General features: G+C 41.8%; 1 protein-coding gene across 1 annotated transcript in view; it reads right to left on the bottom strand.

The window, feature by feature from the left end:
- The window catches only part of SHC4 (SHC adaptor protein 4), a 201,506-nt gene that overhangs the window by 40,992 nt on the left and 140,925 nt on the right, over positions 1-19,589 (bottom strand). Inside the window, exons 3-4 of the mRNA XM_077263716.1 lie at positions 11,963-12,026; positions 256-375 (exon numbers count right to left, since the gene is read on the bottom strand). Of these exons, the coding sequence (XP_077119831.1) occupies positions 256-375; positions 11,963-12,026 (184 nt within the window). The remainder of the gene's footprint in view (positions 1-255; positions 376-11,962; positions 12,027-19,589) is intronic.

The following is a 19,589-nucleotide window of genomic DNA, read 5'->3' as shown; positions in this document are numbered from 1 at the left end:
TCAGGGAAATGCTGGCGTCCATGAATACAGTGGATGGCATCTGATTTGAAGAGGAGACTATTCAGTGGCTGAGAATGATGACTATATGGATATATTCACAGGTGGCAGATTTGTTCTATAAATCACAGGCTTCCCATACATCTGAATGTGGTGTGTAGAAATCAGTTGCATGAAGCTGGTTTTAAATTGCGGCAATTAACCTAAGTTTGTATCATACTATACTTTGGTGTATATTTGCACGGTCTTCACACCTACCTGCTGGGTGTCAATATTAGTCAGCATAAGGCTGTTGGTGGAGATGGTCAACTTGACGTTAACTCCAGAAAACTGGAGATTGCTCTTCCCCAGAATGGAGAAAAGAAATTTTACAGGAGGCTAGATGTAAAAAAAAAAGACAGAAAATTATTTGTGGCACCATTATATCTTGCTTACATTTTGACTTGATATATAAGCTCTAAATATTCTAAAGCATTTGCTATTCCCTCCTAGTCATAATCGAAAAAAAACACACATTAAAAATGTGGATACATAGCTGATTTTCAGGAGACATCCAAAGAGCAACCATGACAGCTACATGAGAACACAATAACAGTATATGCCGCTTAAGCATTGAAAATTCCTTTTTGCTAGACTCGCTCCTTGAAAATAATCAGATCATAACATCGCCTGTTGATGGGACCTACATCAATCAGTACATCAATCAGTTGTCTGTGGGATAATGTGGCATCAATTGTTTAATTTCTATGCAGTCCCTTCAAAGGAGTAATGAAGCGTTACATTGGATCCATTCAAATAAGTTGCCTGTTCATGCAGTGGATAGATGTGCCCGCTATTCTTTAGAATGAGACCTTCTTTGTAACATCTTAAGTGCATTTTCTCAAGCATAGCTTTCAAATGCACATTAAAAAATAGCAGAAATGTCCCAGAAGTGACCAGAAGGTAAGAGCTACCACTGTCAACTGTGCTTACCGCTCTATCTCCCACACTTACTTTTCACCATGATAACTTATGCCCTTAAAGTTTTTGCTACACTAATCCTTACTCTCCTTCACTACCTCCAAAACCCAGCATTCTCCAAACAAAATGTTTATCTCACCTTCCCTCTTACCTCCCCACTTGACCACATCTGCAGACCTGCTCCTTAACTTCAGATCCCTCCTACTAGAACACAAAACAAACCAGTGTGAGGGTTTGACTCAGCTGCTTCTCGAGGTAGACACAGGAGCAGTTCTGGTAGTAGTTCATCTGCTGTAGAGCACCATCAGAGTCCTTGCCCTGCAGGCTTCACTGCAGGTAACGCACACAGCATCCTTAGCTCCTATGAGAGTCACGTGGGAGTTCTACCTCTTCCCAAAATACCACACCCACTGACTGTCATGTCCAGGTATTTAACACCCCATGTGATGATCACATGACCATGACATCACACAGGTCTTGTCAAAACTCTGCTGGTGGCGATACGGTGGACCCCCTCCCACCTGCTCTATGGAGGTCCACTAAAGCCAGCCCAAAATAAACTTAACCTTCTCAACACATAGCATGCTGGAGGCAAACTATTCTGGTTTCACATCACTGCAGCTAATATGCTCAGTGACACATATCTCCCTTCATTCACTGTGCCAGTGACCCTGTCACATATTCCCCTCCTCTGCCCAAAGCCTGGGGTTTTGACACCTTCAGATACTAAACAGGGAATTCGGGAGAGAGCATCTACATTGCCATGTAACTTCCCTGGCCTATGCTCTACGTGGAACGTGAAGTCTTGAAGGGCTAAGAACCACCTAGTCACCCTGATGTTTTTACCCTTCTTCTCTCTCAACTATCTTAGAGGGGCATGGTCTGACACTAACTTAAACCTACAGCCTAGCAGGTAGTATTTCAGGGTGTCAACGGCCCACTTTATGGCTAAGCATTCTTTCTCGACTATTGCGTAGTTCTTCTCGCAAGATGAGAGTTTCTGGCTCAGATACAAGATGGGATGCTCTTTTCCATTTATTTCTTGTGTCAGCATGGCTCCCAATCCAACTTCTGAAGAATCAGTCTGGACTATGAATTCTTTACTAAAGTTGGGTGCCACCAGAACTGGATGCTTGCACAGAACCTGCTTCAGGTCTTGAAATGCCATCTCTGTGTCAGGAGTGCATTTTACCATTGTTGACTTGGTGCCCACAAGCAGATCTGTTGACAGTGCGGCAATTATGGCGAAGTTAGGGATAAAATGATAGTAATGTCCCAATCCCCATAAACAAACTCACTTGTTTCTTGGAGAGCGGTTGCGGCCACTTCTGAATTGCCTCTATCTTATTTAACTGGTGCTTGATCTTGCCTCGCCTGATGTAGCCTAAGTACCTGGCCTCTTCCTTCATTATGGCACACTTCTTGGGATTTATGGTAAATCCCGCTTTCCTCAATGCATAGAGAATCGCCTGTACCTCTGGCAGATGCAAATTCCAGTCAGGGCTGAAAATGATGTAATCCAAGTAGGCTGTGGCATATTTATTGTGTGGATCGTTCCATCATCCTCTGGAAGGTAGCTGGGGCTCCCTGCAGTCCAAAGGGCATTCTGGTGTACTGAAAACACCCATCCGGCGTAGAGAAGGCCGTCTTCTCCTTGGCGCTCTTGGACATGGGGATCTGCCAGTAGCTCTTCGTCAGGTCGAGGGTGGTGGTGGCCCCAGTCGCTCAATGATTTCATCCACGTGGGGCATCAGGTACTCGTCAAAACGGGACACCTCATTGAGCTTGCGGTAATCGTTACCAAACCGCCACTCGCCATTGGGCTTCAGTACAAGGACAATAGGACTTGACCAGCCACTTCTTGATTCCTCTATCACCCCGAGGTCCAACATTCTCTTCACCTCCTTGGAGATTATCTCCTGGCGTGCTTCGGGAATTCTGTAGGGTTTGAGGTTTACCCTTACATGCGGCTCTGTTAGTACATCGTGTTCCACGTGTGCCCTGGCAACTCCGAGAACAGGTCACAGTTTTGCTGCAGCAGTTCTCGACATTGTTGCTTCTGGGCTGGCATTAGCGTCTCAGCAATCACAACCTCCTCAATCTTGGCTTTCGGATGGGCCTCCAGTGGTTCACGGTCCCGCCAAGGCTTGAGTAAGTTCACATAGTTTACCTGGTGCGGCTTCCTGCGACCAGGCTGGTGTACCTTGTAATTCACGTCTCCGAGTTTTTCCACAATTTCATACGAGCCTTGCCACCTTGCCAAGAATTCGCTCTCCACCATAGGGATGAGTACTAGCACGTGGTCCCTGGGTTAAAATTGCCTTAGCCTTGCTAATCGGTTGCATACCCTCGCTTGGGCCTCCTGTGCCTGGAGAAAATGTTATCTTACAATAGGTATTACATGAGCCATCCTTTCTTGCAGCTGGGCGACATGCTTAATGACACTCCAGTGTGGCGTGAACTCGGCTTCCCAGGTTTCCTTGGCGATGTCCAGTAGCCCTCGTGGATGTAAGCCGTACAGGAGCTTGAACGGTGAGAAGGCAGTGGATTCCTGTGGGACTTCTGTGATAGAAAAAAGCAGGAATTGGAGAAGATAGTACCAGTTCTGATTGTCCTTCTCAATAACCCTCTTGAGCATGGCCTTCAAGGTCTTGTTGAAGCTCTCCACAAGACCATTGGTCTGCGGATGGTAAATGGAGATTCGCAGCTGGGTGATCTGGAGGACGCTACACAGCTCCTGCATCATTTTGCTCATAAACGGGGTCTTCTGGTCCATCAAAATCTCCTTGGGCAAATGGTCCTGGCAAAGATATGGACAAACTCCCAGGCAATACTCTTAGCTGAGGTGTTCCTCAGTGGCACTGCTTCTGGGTACCGGGTTGCATAGTTCATGACCACTAAGATGTACTGATGGCCGTGTGCTGATTTAACGAGGGGACCTACCAGGTCCATAGCAATCCTCTCGAAGTGGATTTCTATCACAGGTAAGGGAACTAAGGGTCTTCAGAAATGAGAAGTAGGAGCAGTTATCTGACAGGTGGGGCAGGACCTACAATAATTAAAGATCTCTCGGTAACACCTTGGCCAATAGAACCTCTGTAGCACTCTCTCCTGAGTTTTCCCCACCCCCAGATGTCCACCCAAAACATGTGAATGGGTCACATCTAAAATCCTCTGCCGGTAGGGTCCTGTAACTAACAACTGCTCTACTATCTCTCCTCCCCTCAGTTTGGTCACCCGATACAATAACTCACCATGTACTGCAGAATGAGGGAACCTGATGTCAGCCCCTGGCTCTTGAGCAACCGCATTACATACAGTCATGTTCTCAAATGCCCCTTCAATGTAAGGTCCTGAAGATGAGCAGTCCCAAAGTTCTCTTAAGGCACCTCTAAGTTAGGGAAGCTGGGCTCCTCTGTTACCGTCTAATCCTTCTCTCCAGGGAGGATAAATAGGGGAAACTCCTTCGCCTCTGATTTTGACGGAGTTGCCTTCACAGGGGCCTGGCTTTTCACCTGGGCTTTCTGTCCAGCCCCCTTTTTGCCACAAGTTCCAGAACAGAGAAAAATCCAGACCCAGAATAATCGTATTAATTAAGTCTTTAACCACCCCAAACTCATGGGTCTGATTAACAAAGTCTGTTCCCATGGTTACTCTGGCTACAGGGTAGCCCTTGGCATCTCTGTGTATGCAGCGGATGTCCGCAAACTTGTTAGGGATTAACTGGTGAGGCAGTGCAGCGCTGATTAGTGTCACCAGACTTCCTGAGTCCAACAGTCCCAGAACCATTACCCCATTGACGGACTTGGTACACGACTGGTGACCCTCGCTGGGTTGACATTCCACACTGCAGGCCGGGTAGGCATAGTAGGAGCAGCGTCAGCCTAGGCTGCAGTCCATTGGTTTAGGGGAAATATGATACTGGGTGGCTATGTGTCCAGGATTGTGACACCGCCAACAGACGACATCCTTCATAACAGGCTTAGGTGACCCTTCTGCTGGGTTGGGACACCCCCAGCTATGGGTGATTTCTCCACAACCTGATATCTCTCAACCAGGCCGACCAAGTTGTCTGCATTCTGGGGCTTGCCCTGGGCAACCCAGGTCTGTATCGGCCTCGGGAGGGAGTGGATGAACCTGTCCATCACCACACGCTCAACCATTTGGGTCAGAGTGGAAGTCTGTGGCTGCAGCCACTTTTGAACCAGGTGCAAAAGAACAAACATCTGGGGGTTTGTCACCAGCATACGCCCAGCTGTGTACTCGCTGAGCCCTTACAGACATTGTCACTCCCAGGCGTGCCAGAATGTCAGTTTTTAATTTGCCATACTCTTTGGCATCCTGGAGGGCTAAGTCATAATACGTCTCTTGGGGTTCACCAGTCAAATAGGGGGCCAGCACCTCTGCCCACTGCTTTGGCGGTAGCCTCTCATGCTCTCCTACCTGCTAGAACACAGTCAAAAAGGCTTCAACATCATCCCCTGGGGTCATTTTCTGTATGGCTCGTCTTACCGTTTTCCGGACGTACGCATCATCACCTGGAGGCAGAGAGGAGACCTCTGGCCTTACACGAACCGCCTCTGCGAGAAGCTCCATTTGACATGCTAGTGCCTCCTGCTGCTGTTGCTGAAGCTGCTATGCTAACAGCTTATTTGTCTCCTGTTGCGCCAAATTCTATTGTTGACTGGTGAGCTGACGTTGCTGCTGTACCTGGACGAGATGTTTCACAAGCTCCTCCATGCTGCCGGACATCTTGCTCTGAATGGTGGATTACACCCAGGACATGCAGTTGTTCTCAGCCTGTCTGCATGTTCCTGGAACACTGCCCGCACTCAAAACACCACTTGTGAGTGGTTGACTCACTCAGCTGCTTCACAAGGTAGACACAGGAACAGTTGTGGTAGTAGTTCACCTGCTGGCTTATTGTAGACAGCATAAACCGTAGCCCTGTCCTTCAAATTGCAGATCCAAGCTCTTGCCACCTCCAACTCAAAAATACTTCCAGAATCTGTCTTTTCCTCAACCCTGAATCTACTAAAATGTTAGTACACGCCCTCATCATCTCCCACTTCGACTACTGTAATATCCTCCTCTGTGGCCTCCCTGCTAACATTCTCACACCTCTCCAGTCCGTCATTAACTCTGATGCCCAACTAATCCAACTCTCTCCATGCTACACCTCTGTAAATCCCTTAATTGGCTACCAATTCCCAAACATATCTAGTTCAAACTGCTAACACTGACCTACAAAGCCGTACCTAATCTGTCTCCTCCGTATATCTCTGAACTAATCTCCCAATATCTTCCAACACACAACCTCTGGACCTCATTGTCTCTTCCACACTCATAGTTCGTCACCCAATCACCTCCAAAACTTCTCCCGAGTGTCACCCATCCTCTGGAATTTTGTGCCTCAACACATCTGACTATCCACCACAATTGGAACCTTTAAGAGGAACTTGAAAACCCACCATTTCAAGAAGGCTTACAGACTGCAATGACCCTGCTGCCACCTCACTACCACTGAAGCTGCCGCAACCCCCTACCCTACTATCTCTTTCCTCTAGCCTATAAGGCTTCAAAGGAAAGGTCTTCTCCTTTCTGTACCAGTCTGTCATTGTTAGTTTGTTAACCTTGTTTTATATTTGTATCATGTATGTAACCCCTTCTAATGTACAGCATTATGGAATCAAAGGTCCTCTAAAAATAACAACTCTCTCCAAATAAGAGACTCCCTTTTACCTATTCTTGATTCCCTGTTAGGGAAGTTAAAAGTGGGTTAGCATTAACTAGACTATACAGTGGGTACGGAAAGTATTCAGACCCCTTTAAATTTTTCACTCTTTGTTTCATTGCAGCCATTTGGTAAATTCAAAAAATAGTTAATTTTTTCCCATTATTGTACACTCTGCATCCCATCTTGATTTAAAAAAAAAACAGAAATGTCAAAATTTTAGCACATTTATCAAAAAAGAGAAACTGAAATATCACATGGTCATATCTCCACCAGTCGGGCCTTTATGGCAGAGTGGCCAGACGGAAGCCTCTCCTCAGTGCAAGACATATGAAAGCCCGTATAGAGTTTGCTAAAAAACACATGAAGGACTCCCATACTATGAGAAATAAGATTCTCTGGTTTGATGAGACGAAGATAGACCTTTTAGGTGATAATTCTAAGCAGTATGTGTGGAGAAAACCAGGCACTTCTTATCACCTGCCCAATACAATCCCAACAGTGAAACATGGTGGTGGCAGCATCATGCTATGGGGGTGTTTTTCAGCTGCAGGGACAGGATGACTGGTTGCCATTGAAGGAAACATGAATGCGTCCACGTGCCAGTCTGGAGATACCTGAAAATGGCTGTCCACCAACGTTCACCATCCATCCTGACGGAAATGGAGAGGATCTACAAAGAAGAATGGCAGAGGAACCCCAAATCTAGGTGTGAAAAACTTGTTGCATCATTCCCAAGAAGACTTATGGCGTTACTAGCTCAAAAGGGTGCTTCTACTCAATACTGAGCAAAGGCTCTAAATACTTATGACCAAGTGATATTTCAGTTTTTCTTTTTTAACAAATTTGAAAAAAATTCTACATTTCTGTTTTTTTCAGTCAAGATAGGGTGCAGAGTGTACATTAAAGAGAAAAAAATGAACTTTTTTGAATTTACAAAATGGCTGCAATGAAACAAAGAGTGAAAAATTCAAAGGGGTGTGAATACTTTCCGTACCCACTGTATCTCTAAGGTTGCCAAAAATTATGCAGGACAGCCATAGTTTATTTTGATGTGGTTTTAAAGGAGTTGCCTGACCTTAGGGTACACTAGTATACTTGTAGGGTACAGTTAGACTTGTAAATCCTCACAGCACACTGACTGCGCGCTGTGACAATTTGCCAGGAGTGGGCATTCATGTGACCACATATATGCGATATGTATACTTATGGTCACCGTCCAGCCCTGCTCAATAGACTTTAAATGAGCGAGGCTGTGTCCATAAAGTCGGTACATGACAGCATGTTTGCAAATCACATATATTCGATCACGTGCCTGCAGCTCCTGGCACAGCAGAATCCTGTCTGCATGCAGTGCACACACTTTGAGTATTCACAAGTTTGCAGTCACATAGATTGACAGAAGACTTATACCCTGAGGCTGGACAACCACTTTAAAAATAGACAAAAGCCTGAAAACAACTTGAAAATTAAATTTAGCCCAGAAATGTGGTACCAATACTGATGTATGTTAAGCACAACCCACCTGTACCTGGTTGTAGATTTGCTCCCAAAGGGCGTCATGACTTCTCTATACAATATATTAATTACGACACTCATTTTTCTGCTGTAAACTACGTGATTGCTATGTAAACACTGCTGCATAAACACATATGGGCAAAGTCCCGTATGGTCAAAATCATTTTAGATATTCAGTTCTTGATTATAAAGTGGAGAGACCGTTCTTGCCTGAAATTATAGATAACTTTGTAAAAAAAAAAAAAAAAAAAAAAGCATTCCATATAACATTTCATTTTAGATGTAAATGTCTCCATTTACGAAACTATAAATCAAGTTCTCAGTTCTCTATTTTTTACTTAAAGTATTGCTGTTCTTCAGTGTGCGTCATAAATGCAGACATTATGTCACCCAAAACACTTTATCAACCCATGTACCTTAATATAAATGTCCCAGCTTCTAATGTGCATGGAATGTGCATGGAAAATGTGTTTTTATTTATTATGTACCCCTTAAATAATAAGTATACTTTATGACGAAGAACACTCTGTGTCATTGAGGCTTATCTGTTTCATTTAGTATCATTTGGTGACATCCTTCGTTATAAACCCAGACAAATTTCTTGGATGGTGAATTATATGTCAATTTGCTAATTAAAAGACTGTGGACTTCCCACTAAAGATTCCTCCCTTGTTCTGGTCATGGAGAGGATAACTTTGCTAAAACCATTGCAAACAAAGAAGCCTTAGATAACGGCCTGAAAATCACATGTTTGAGACATTATATTTCATTACTTGCTGGAAAATTTACAGACTTGTAAACTGACCTTGTAAACCTTGTTCTTGGTAAAATGGCAACAATGGAACTGAGTTTTCAATTTCTAATAAGCTCATTCTAACAAAATGGAAAAGTTTTTCTGGACAAAGTATTATTCCGCAGCCAGTGCCAAACAGTTGCAAAATAACCCTTTAGGGTATGTTCACACAGTGTCTTATTTAAGCAGATTTGGAGTTTGGCCACTCCAAAAACTGCCTGAAAAAGCTATTAAAAAACACTCAAAAGAGTGAACATATTCATGTCTATGTAAAAAAACACTTGCTGTTCATACAGTCAGGCTTTTAGTTTAGTTTTCTTAAAACACCAAGTGGTTAAAAGAATTAACCTGACCATTCTTTGGGAGTTTTTCCACTTGGAAGACGCTCCATTCTTTACACTATAAGGCCGGCGTCACACTAGCGAGTTTTACGGACGTATGAGAGGTGCAGAAAATACGGATTGCATACGGTACCATGATTCTCTATGGCCCAGCTCCTATCTGCCGTATTTTACTGATCCGTATTATACGGTCTTGTACGGCTGTAGAAAATCGCAGCATGCTGCGTTTGTCACCGTATTGAGCAAAAAAATCGTCAATGAAAGTCTATGGGGCGAGAAAAATACGGATTACACGCGGACCATGCGTGTGACTTGCGAGAAATATGTATCGGTGTTATAGAGAAAAGCCGGCAATTCAGTGCGGTGTACAGTAAAATCACACTGACAGAATAGAATAGAATAGAACAGGTAGATTATATATATATATATATATATATATATATATAATGTCATTGAGACACATATATATTTATATTTCATACAGCACTAGATATCATAAAAGCCGGTAATTCAATTGCAATAATTTCAATAGGTTTGGGATATTGTTGTTTTTTTATTTTTCCTTTTTTACAGAACGAGGGTCTTCAAGTGGTTTAAGAGTCTAATAAAGTATTAAAACACCCTGTGTGTTTATTTCATTAAAGTACTTTGTAATAATGTGTGTGTGTTTTATTAACCATTTCGTACTATTGGATTAATAATGGATAGGTGTCATAATTGACGCCTCTCCATTATTAACCTGGCTTAATGTCACCTTACAATAGCAAGGTGACATTAACCCTTCATTACCCCATATCCCACCTCTACACGGGAGTGGGAAGAGAGTGGCCAAGTGCCAGAATAGGCACATCTTCCAGATGTGCCTTTTCTGGGGTGGCTGGGGACAGATGTTTTTAGCCAGGGGGGCCAATAACCATGGTACCTCCCTAGGCTATTAATATCTGCCCTCAGTCACTGGTTTTACCACTCTGGCAGAGAAAATTGCGCGGGAGCCCACGCCAATTCTTTCCGCGATTTAACCCTTTAATTTAATAGCTAGAGGGCCCAAATTTTGCACATACACACTACTAACATTAGTAGTGTGGAATATGCAAAAAAAAGGGATATGAGATGGTTTACTGTATGTAAACCATGTCTCATATCATGTCGGGTTTGGGAAGGAGAGAGCAAAAGCCGGCAATTGAATTACCGGCTTTTATGATATCTAGCGCTGTATGAAATATAAATATATGTGTCTCAATGACATATATATATATATATATAGATACTGTATATATGTTTTAACGAACATTTGAGCACATAAATCCATTAGATGTCGGTTTTGCAAGCCTGCGAGAAAATATCGCAGTACGGATGCCATACGGATTACATACGGAGGATGACATGCGCAAAATACGCTGCCACACTCTGCCTACGGATGACATACGGACCATTATTTTGGGAACATTTCTGCGTATTACGGCCGTAAAAAATGGACCGTATTTTCATACACTGAGTGTGACGCCGGCCTAAGTCAAATGGAAGGGCTCAAGAGGATTCATTTTGTGCATTTTGTCATCGTTATTACTTGAAACACCTCTAGCGGTTTCTTAATTGTTAAAAGTAGGTAAAAAAATACAGAAATTACTAATACAAATGAAGCCACAAAAAGCTTCAAAAATGCTCAAAAAAGCGCTGGAGGTCAAACAGCACTCAGTAGACAAACAAAAAAAAAATTAGAAAAGATGCTTCATGAAAAAAACAAGAGCATTTTCTGAAGCATATACTCACCTGCTGTGCCGTCTCCGTTCCTGCAGTTTCAGTACTCGCTCTCACCGGGCATCCGTGCAGTTGCTGTGACACATGACCCGGCACCCAATAAGCCCTAGTGTAACTGTGCTCACCTTAGGACAAATTGAACATTAAGAGGAAGTCAGGGCTGTAGATGATCTGTATCACAAAAATTGCACAAGAGCCTCAGGGAAACTGAGTATCGACACCGCGGGAACGGCAGCGGCACGGGAGGTAAGTATAGACTTTTTTTATTCTATCGGTAACAAGCCAGGGGTAGGAGAAGGAGTTGTCCTAGCAGGGAACAACCCTTCTAATATTTTATATTTTATTTCTCCACAGACCATTTATCACATACGGTAATTTATTACTAAGGCTCCTTTATTACTTTTAACTCAATATTGCACACATGGTCAAATAAAGCTTGAAAAAAATGCCTTCAGATCATATTCTACAATTCAAAAATGTGGTTCCCCTCTGCTTGTGTGGATTAAAGGAGTTGTAGTCTACTAGGACAACCCCTAAATAATAATGCTTGTACTTACCTCTGATGTCACAATCATCTCAGCTGGAATGGCGCTGGCACAGGAGGGTATTTCAAGATATGCATACCATATTTTTAATAGTGTGTTCATTTCCCCCAAAAATTACGGTAAGTAATGGACGTTTAATAAAAGAACAAAAAATAATGGTTAATAAGCCAAACATGAAAGAACTGCATTACTGAATCAGTGAATGTGATCTTTACAGATTTTTGTATATATAACATTGTTCCTCCCTCTTATGTGAACACTAGAGGCACTACATACTATATGAGCAAATAATACTTATGTACAAACTGATAATTACTTTTCGTTTCTTGGCAGCTCCTTTCGCACAAGGGACGGCCTCACAGAGACGACTTATTGCTTCCCTGTAAACAGACATAGACAGTGAACATTAGGTATCTGCAGTCACTTACATAATAATCTTTATATTTCCCATCAGACTTCTAAAGCCAACAGTGAAAGGGATCGCTTGATGCTATGGATTATCTCTTTTGGAAGCTATTTCACAGAAATGCCCTTAGTTTCGATGTGGTCTACGGGTATAAAGTTGGTATGCGGCGGTACAGTGTAGGCCAATAGACTTAAATGAGTGCACATCATGGATATGTACAGAACAATTCTGTAGAGAAACACGAACACACAACCATTAAAGCTCCTTCCGCTCCCAAAAATTCTCTGGTGGTCTCATGTTGTAGATTCATGTGACCACTGCTACCACGGACTCTCCCCAACAGTCTTGTGCTATGCATGGCAGCATCTCTTCCAGTGATGGGCTGCAGAAGACTTGTGGCTGTATGGCACGTCATTGCTATTAGGGCTAAAGAGGTAGGGAGTTAACAGGTAAGTATTGGTTGTTTTTTATTTTATAATATTTCCTGCTGTTGGCGTAAAGGGAACCTGTCTTGTGCATAAATGCTAGTTACCTGCTGATTTAGTGCTAATCTGCAGGTAAATAGCATTTTAACCATGCTTGCCAGCATAAGGCCAGGTTATGACAAGCATGTGCAAAATCATCTGTTTTTTATCCAGAAAAAAACAAGGCGATTTTTTCTTTTTAGCAGTACTGCCATCCATATGTCCATTTTTTATATTTGTATAGCATCCAGTTTTTACACACACAATTTAATAAAATGTCAAATACAGCTTCTTATGTTGATAATTGTACTGGATCCATAAAAAACACATTACATCTGGATGATACCTTGTATGTAATCAGTTTTTATGCACCCATTGACTATTATGAGCGAGTCTCATCTGAAATTTGGATCAAAGTAGATCATGCTGAGATTTTTTTGCTTGCAGTGGTCTGTGTGCTGTCCTTACGCTACCCGTTTTGCATACAGACAGAACAAGGACCGTTTATACGCTGATCTAAATGAGCGCTAACTGGAAGAGTGGCTAAAGGGAGAAAATTAAATTTTCCCTGCAGCTGCTCGCTGACAGTCATAGGGGTGGTGCTAGGAGTTGTAACAGTCACACAGTGAGCACACCGTAATCACTCACCCTGCACAATGACTGACTGCTGCAGAGTAAACTGGCAGTCGAGGTGTATAAGGGGCAGTGATAACAGTGCACTCACTACACACTGTGATTGTTACAGCTCCCTGCATCGCCCTGATGACTGGAAGTGAGCGGCTGCAGGAAGAATAAAGCATTATGTTTACCCTGTTTCCTTTTCAAGTTACACAGCCAAACATGAATAAAACACTTTTTAATTGCAGATTACCACTATATCTGTTGGTAAATAGCAAAATTGGCATTTTTGTAAGCGACAGCCCCCTTAATGTGTGGCTAATTTTCGGGAACTAGGACTAAACATTTCTTCTCATCACCCATTTGCGTTATTTTCTGTAAACCTAATATCACAATAACAGTTTTTTCTGTTAAACTATTATTGATGTGGTATTCACTGGAGCATATTGTGTTCTTCTTTTCAACAAATAATCATGGTTTCCAAACATTTCTAATAATGTGTAGATAATCATTAGTTACAGGTGCAAGAAACACTCATTTGTCAGATCATATTCCTTGATTGACCGCAATTATCTGTTTACACTGTGAACTTTAAACTGAGCATAATTGAAGAAAAAACAAACATAGTGGTTGTTTCTTTAAAAAATGTCAAAAGATGGCCAACTGTTGGCAGATCTAGCTGAAATTGTTGATTTCGGCTCATAATGGCCTAATCTCTATGAGCGGCTTTTGTCTCTCGAGAGCTGTCACTCCTACGGTTCATGGTATTTGAAGATCTGTGAAGTGTATAAAGTGCCGCATATTTTCTACACTTTTAATGTTGATGTTGTAAATATACCGATGATATGTTCTCACGATACTCAAGGCCGTGTCCAATTTACTGTCTCAGTTACAGCAAGTTAACTGAAGCTGGGATCTTTTTCTCCAATTAAATAAAGATTTTGATTCCCCAAATTCCCATTAAAATGGGGAAATGGGAAATGCTGTATGTCCATCCAGAGATAACTAACTGGATGATTTATCTGAAATGATTCTTTACTGGAAAATCTTATTTTTCATTTTCCTGTATTATGGTTTTTCATGCATATCCATTTTTTTTCATCTTTTTTTTTGCCCACTCAGTAATCACAATTACACTAGCCTTCTTTGTTCATTGTAATTTCCTGAGAACAGAGGGATGATATAAGAGGTAAAAAATTCTATTGGAAAAAAAATTGCTTTTAAGCAGAAAAAAAGCACTGCTCGTCACCGAACAGAAAGCTTTATTGTTTGTAGAAAACGGAAAGATCCTATGTGAACAAAGATAGTTATTCAGCAAAAATCTGTCCAGTGTTAGTAAAAAGACATTATTGTCCAGTTCTGGAAATGAGTATGGGGTAAAACACGGCTCTGATCAAATTGCTTCAGTGCTTCAATTATTCTAGCTTGGTTCGTGCAAGTGCAAAAGTGGTGTAAAATTCGGGAACAGTCACTATAAACTAAGCAATTTTGGGGTCAGAAGAATACTTTGTAACTTGAGGGGGATGAGTTGGATAAAAACATTATTCACAAAGTATAAAAGTACCTTGTGTATTGACATAAATTGTATTCTAATCTTTCTAATCTTCTTATAGGGATATGATATATCAATGATATATGGACTTGTTAATATCATCTTAAGTATACATGAATGTATAAAGTAGAAAATAGTGACAGTTTGATCCTGATGGAGCACATGCTGCAATATGATTGGTGCATTTTGCTAGAAAACACATAGAATAAAAAATTGGCACATGCAATGTATTCCATTTTTATGGCAATTTTTTTTTCTCTTGCCTGATCCCTTCCGTTGTGCCTAATGTATAAAACGTAACCCAGTGATTAAATGGATCAGTTGAATATCCAAACAGTCAGACAAAAGCATTCATTTTTCCAGTGTAGCATTTTTTTCCCAAGAACAAGCTACACTTAAATCAATAGATTTTGGAATAAAAATAATTGTTATGCTTCTTTTGCGTCATCCCCTGCGCAGAAGCTCTGGTATGTTCCTGTACGGTCAGACACAGCCATGCTCTTTTTTGGACTGTGATGTTCCCCTATTTTATTTTTCCTCCTTTTTAGGTCTATTTGTATGGATGATGAAAAATTATAATTTAAATAATAATGAAAAAGATTCTTTTAGCTTAAATCTTTGGTTTGGTGGTCTTGTTAATCCAATTTTTTGGTGCTCTTGTATGTCTTCACAGTCATTACACAGTACACAGCAAGAACACATTTATAAGATTATCTCAGCACAGGAACATTTTATTTAACCCCTTAGTGACAGAGCCAATTTGGTACTTAATGACCGAGCCAATTTTTACAATTCTGACCACTGTCACTTTATGAGGTTATAACTCTGGAACGCTTTATCGGATCCCGCTGATTCTGAGATTGTTTTTTCGTGACATATTGTACTTCAAGTTAGTGGTAACATTTCTTCGATATTACTTGCGATTATTTATGAAAAAAATGGAAATATGGCGAAAAATTTTTAAATTTAGCAATTTTCAAATTTTGTATTTTTATGCCCTTAAATCAGAGAGATATGTCACGAAAAATAGTTAATAAATAACATTTCCCACATGTCCACTTTACATCAGTACAATTTTGGAAACAAAATTTTTTTTTGTTAGGGAGTTATAAGGGTTAAAAGTTGACCAGCAATTTCTCATTTTTACAACACCATGTTTTTTTTAGGGCCCACATCACCTTTGAAGTCATTTTGAGGGGTCTATATGATAGAAAATAACCAAGTGTGACACCATTCTAAAAACTGCACCCCTCAAGCTGCTCAAAACCACATTCAAGAAGTTTATTAACCCTTTACGTACTTCACAGGAACTGAAACAATGTGGAAGAAAAAAATGAACATTTAACTTTTTTTTGCAAACATTTTACTTCAGAACCATTTTTTTTAATTTTCACAAGTGTAAAAACAGAAATGTAACCACAAATTTTGTTGTGCAATTTCTCCTGAGTACGCCGATACCCCATATGTGGAGGTAAACCACTGTTTGGGCGCACCGCAGAGCTTGGAAGTGAAGGAGCGCCGTTTGACTGTTTCAATGCAGAATTGGCTGGAATTGAGATCGGACGTCATGTTGAGTTTGGAGAGCCCCTAATGTGCCTAAACAGTGGAAACCCCCCACAAGTGACACCATTTTGGAAACTAGACCCCTTATGGAACTTATCTAGATGTGTGGTGAGCACTTTGAACCCCCAAGTGCTTCACAGAAGTTTATAACGTAGAGCCGTGAAAATAAAAAATCGCATTTGTTTTCACAAAAATGATTTTTTCGCCCACAAATTCTTATTTTCACAAGGGTAACAGGAGAAATTAGACCACAAAAGTTGTTGTGCAATTTCTCCTGAGTACGTCGATACCCCATATGTGGGGGTAAACCACTGTTTGGGCGCACCGCAGAGCTTGGAAGAGAAGGAGTGTCGTTTTACTTTTTCAATGTAGAATTGGCTGGAATTGAGATCGGATGCCATGTCACGTTTGGAGAGCCCCTGATGTGCCTAAACAGTGGAAACCCCCCACAAATGACACCATTTTGGAAACTAGACCCCTTAAGGAACTTATCTAGATGTGTGGTGAGCACTTTAAACCCCCAGGTGCTTCACAGAAGTTTATAACGTAGAGCCGTGAAAATAAAAAAATCGCATTTTTTCTACAAAAATGATCTTTTTGCCTCCAAATTTTTATTTTACCAAGGGTAACAGGAGAAAATGGACCCCAGAAGTTGTTGTACAATTTGTCCTGAGTACGCCGACACCCGATATGTGGGGGTAAACCACTGTTTGGGCGCATGGCTGAGCTCGGAAGCAAAGGAGCGCGATTTGACTTTTCAAAAAGCAAAATTGACTGGAATTGAGATCGGACGCCATGTCGCGTTTGGAGAGCCCCTGATGTGCCTAAACAGTAGAAACCCCCCCAAAAGTGACCCCATTTTGAAAACTAGACCCCCCATGGAACTTATCTAGATGTGTAGTGAGAACTTTGAATGCCCAAGTGCATCACAGAAGTTTATAATGCAGAGTCGTGAAAATAAAAAAAAAATGTTTTAACAAAAAAAATTTTCTAGCCCAAGTTTTTATTTTCACAAGGGTAACAAGAGAAATTGGACCACAAAAGTTGTTGTCCAATTTGTCCTGAGTATGCTGGTACCCCATATGTGGGGGTAAACCACTGTTTGGGTGCATGGCTGAGCTCGGAAGGGAAGGAGCGCCGTTTTGGAATGCAGACTTTGATAGAATTGTCTGCTGGCGTTATGTTGCGTTTGCAGACCCCTAATGTACTTAAACAGTAGAAACCCCCAACAAGTGACCCCATTTTGGAAAATAGACCCCCCAAGGAACTTATCTAGATATGTGGTGAGAACTTTGAATGCCCAAGTGTGTCACAGAAGTTTATAATGCAGAGTAGTGAAAATAAAAAATACATTTTTTTCCCACAAAAAAGATTATTTTAGCCCCCAAATTTTTATTTTCACAAGGGTAACAAGAGAAATTGGACCACAAAAGTTGTTGTCCAATTTGTCCTGAGTATGCTGGTACCCAATATGTGGGGGTAAACCACTGTTTGGGCGCACGGCAGAGCTCGGAAGGGAAGGAGCGCCATTTTGGAATGCAGGCTTTGATAGAATGGTCTTCGGGCGTTATGTTGCGTTTGCAGAGCCACTGATGTACCTAAACAGTAGAAACTGTTGTGAATTTGGATTCTGGGCTCCCCCGGTGGCTACTGGTGGAATTGAACTGGTGTCTTCATCTTCTCTGTTCACCTGTTCCCATCAAGATGTGGGAGTCGCTATATAACCTTGCTGCTCTGTTAGTTGCTTGCCGGTCAACAATGTTATCAGAAGCCTCTCTGTGCTTGTTCCTGCTCCTAGACAACTACTAGATAAGTTGGACTTTTGTCCATGTTTGTTTTTGCATTTTGGTTCCAGTTCACAGCTGTAGTTTCGTTACTGTGTCTGGAAAGCTCTTGTGAACAGGAATTGCCACTCTGGTGTTATGAGTTAATGACAGAGTTTTAAAGTAATTTCTGGATGGTGTTTTTGATTAGGGTTTTCAGCTGACCATGAAAGTGTCCTTTCTGTCTTCTGCTATGTAGTAAGTGGACCTCAAATTTGCTAAACCTATTTTCATCCTACGTTTGTTATTTCATCTTAATTCACCGCCAATACATGTGGGGGGCCTCTGTCTCCTTTTGGGGTATTTCTCTAGAGGTGAGCTAGGACTAATATTTTCCTCTGCTAGCATTATTTAGTCCTCCGGCTGGTGCTGGGCATCTAGAATCAACGTAGGCATGCTACCCGGCCACTGCTAGTTGTGTGTTAGGTTTAGTTCATGGTCAGCTCAGTTCCCATCTTCCAAGAGCTAGTTCCTATATATGCTTATGCTATGATCTCTTGCCATTGAGATCATGACAGTTTGACCGGCCCACTAAAGGGTTAAAATCCTTGGCTGAGAAAGGAGAGAAATAAGTAGTCTGCTGATATATTTTTTTTTTTTTTTTTTTCTCTCCTTTGAATGGCTCTGTGTCCACCTGTTTGTAATGGATCTTCAGAGTGTAACTGCAGGTTTGAATAATCTCGCCACGAAGGTACAAAATTTGCAAGATTTTGTTTGTCATGCACCTGTATCTGAGCCGAGAATTCCTTTGCCGGAATTTTTCTCGGGGAATAGATCTGGGTTTCAGAATTTTCGAAATAATTGCAAATTATTTTTGTCCCTGAAATCTCGCTCTGCCGGAGACCCTGCACAGCAGGTCAGGATTGTGATTTCCTTGCTCCGGGGCGACCCTCAAGACTGGGCTTTTTCATTGACACCAGGGGATCCTGCGTTGCTCAATGTGGATGCGTTTTTTCTGGCCTTGGGGTTGCTTTATGACGAACCTCATTTGGAGCTTCAGGCAGAAAAAACTTTGATGTCCCTATCTCAGGGGCAAGATGAAGCGGAAATTTACTGCCAAAGATTCCGTAAATGGTCTGTGCTTACTCAGTGGAATGAGTGCGCCCTGGCGGCGACTTTCAGAGAGGGTCTCTCTGATGCCATTAAGGATGTTATGGTGGGGTTCCCTGTGCCTGCGGGTCTGAATGAGTCCATGACAATGGCTATTCAGATCGATAGGCGTTTGCGGGAGCGCAAACCAGTGCACCATCTGGCGGTGTCCACTGAGAAATCGCCAGAGAGTATGCAGTGTGATAGAATTCTGTCCCGAAGCGAGCGGCAGAATTTTAGACGGAAAAATGGGTTGTGTTTCTATTGTGGTGATTCTACTCATGTTATATCAGCATGCTCTAAGCGCACTAAAAAACTTGGTAAATCTGTTTCCATTTGCACCTTACCGTCTAAGTTTATTCTATCTGTGACCCTGATTTGCTCTTTGTCATCTATTACCACGGACGCCTATGTCGACTCTGGCGCCG

The sequence above is a fragment of the Ranitomeya variabilis genome, chromosome 5 (genome assembly GCF_051348905.1).
Source record: "Ranitomeya variabilis isolate aRanVar5 chromosome 5, aRanVar5.hap1, whole genome shotgun sequence".
Taxonomy (NCBI): domain Eukaryota; kingdom Metazoa; phylum Chordata; class Amphibia; order Anura; family Dendrobatidae; genus Ranitomeya; species Ranitomeya variabilis.
This window is presented reverse-complemented; position numbering and strand designations above follow the sequence as displayed.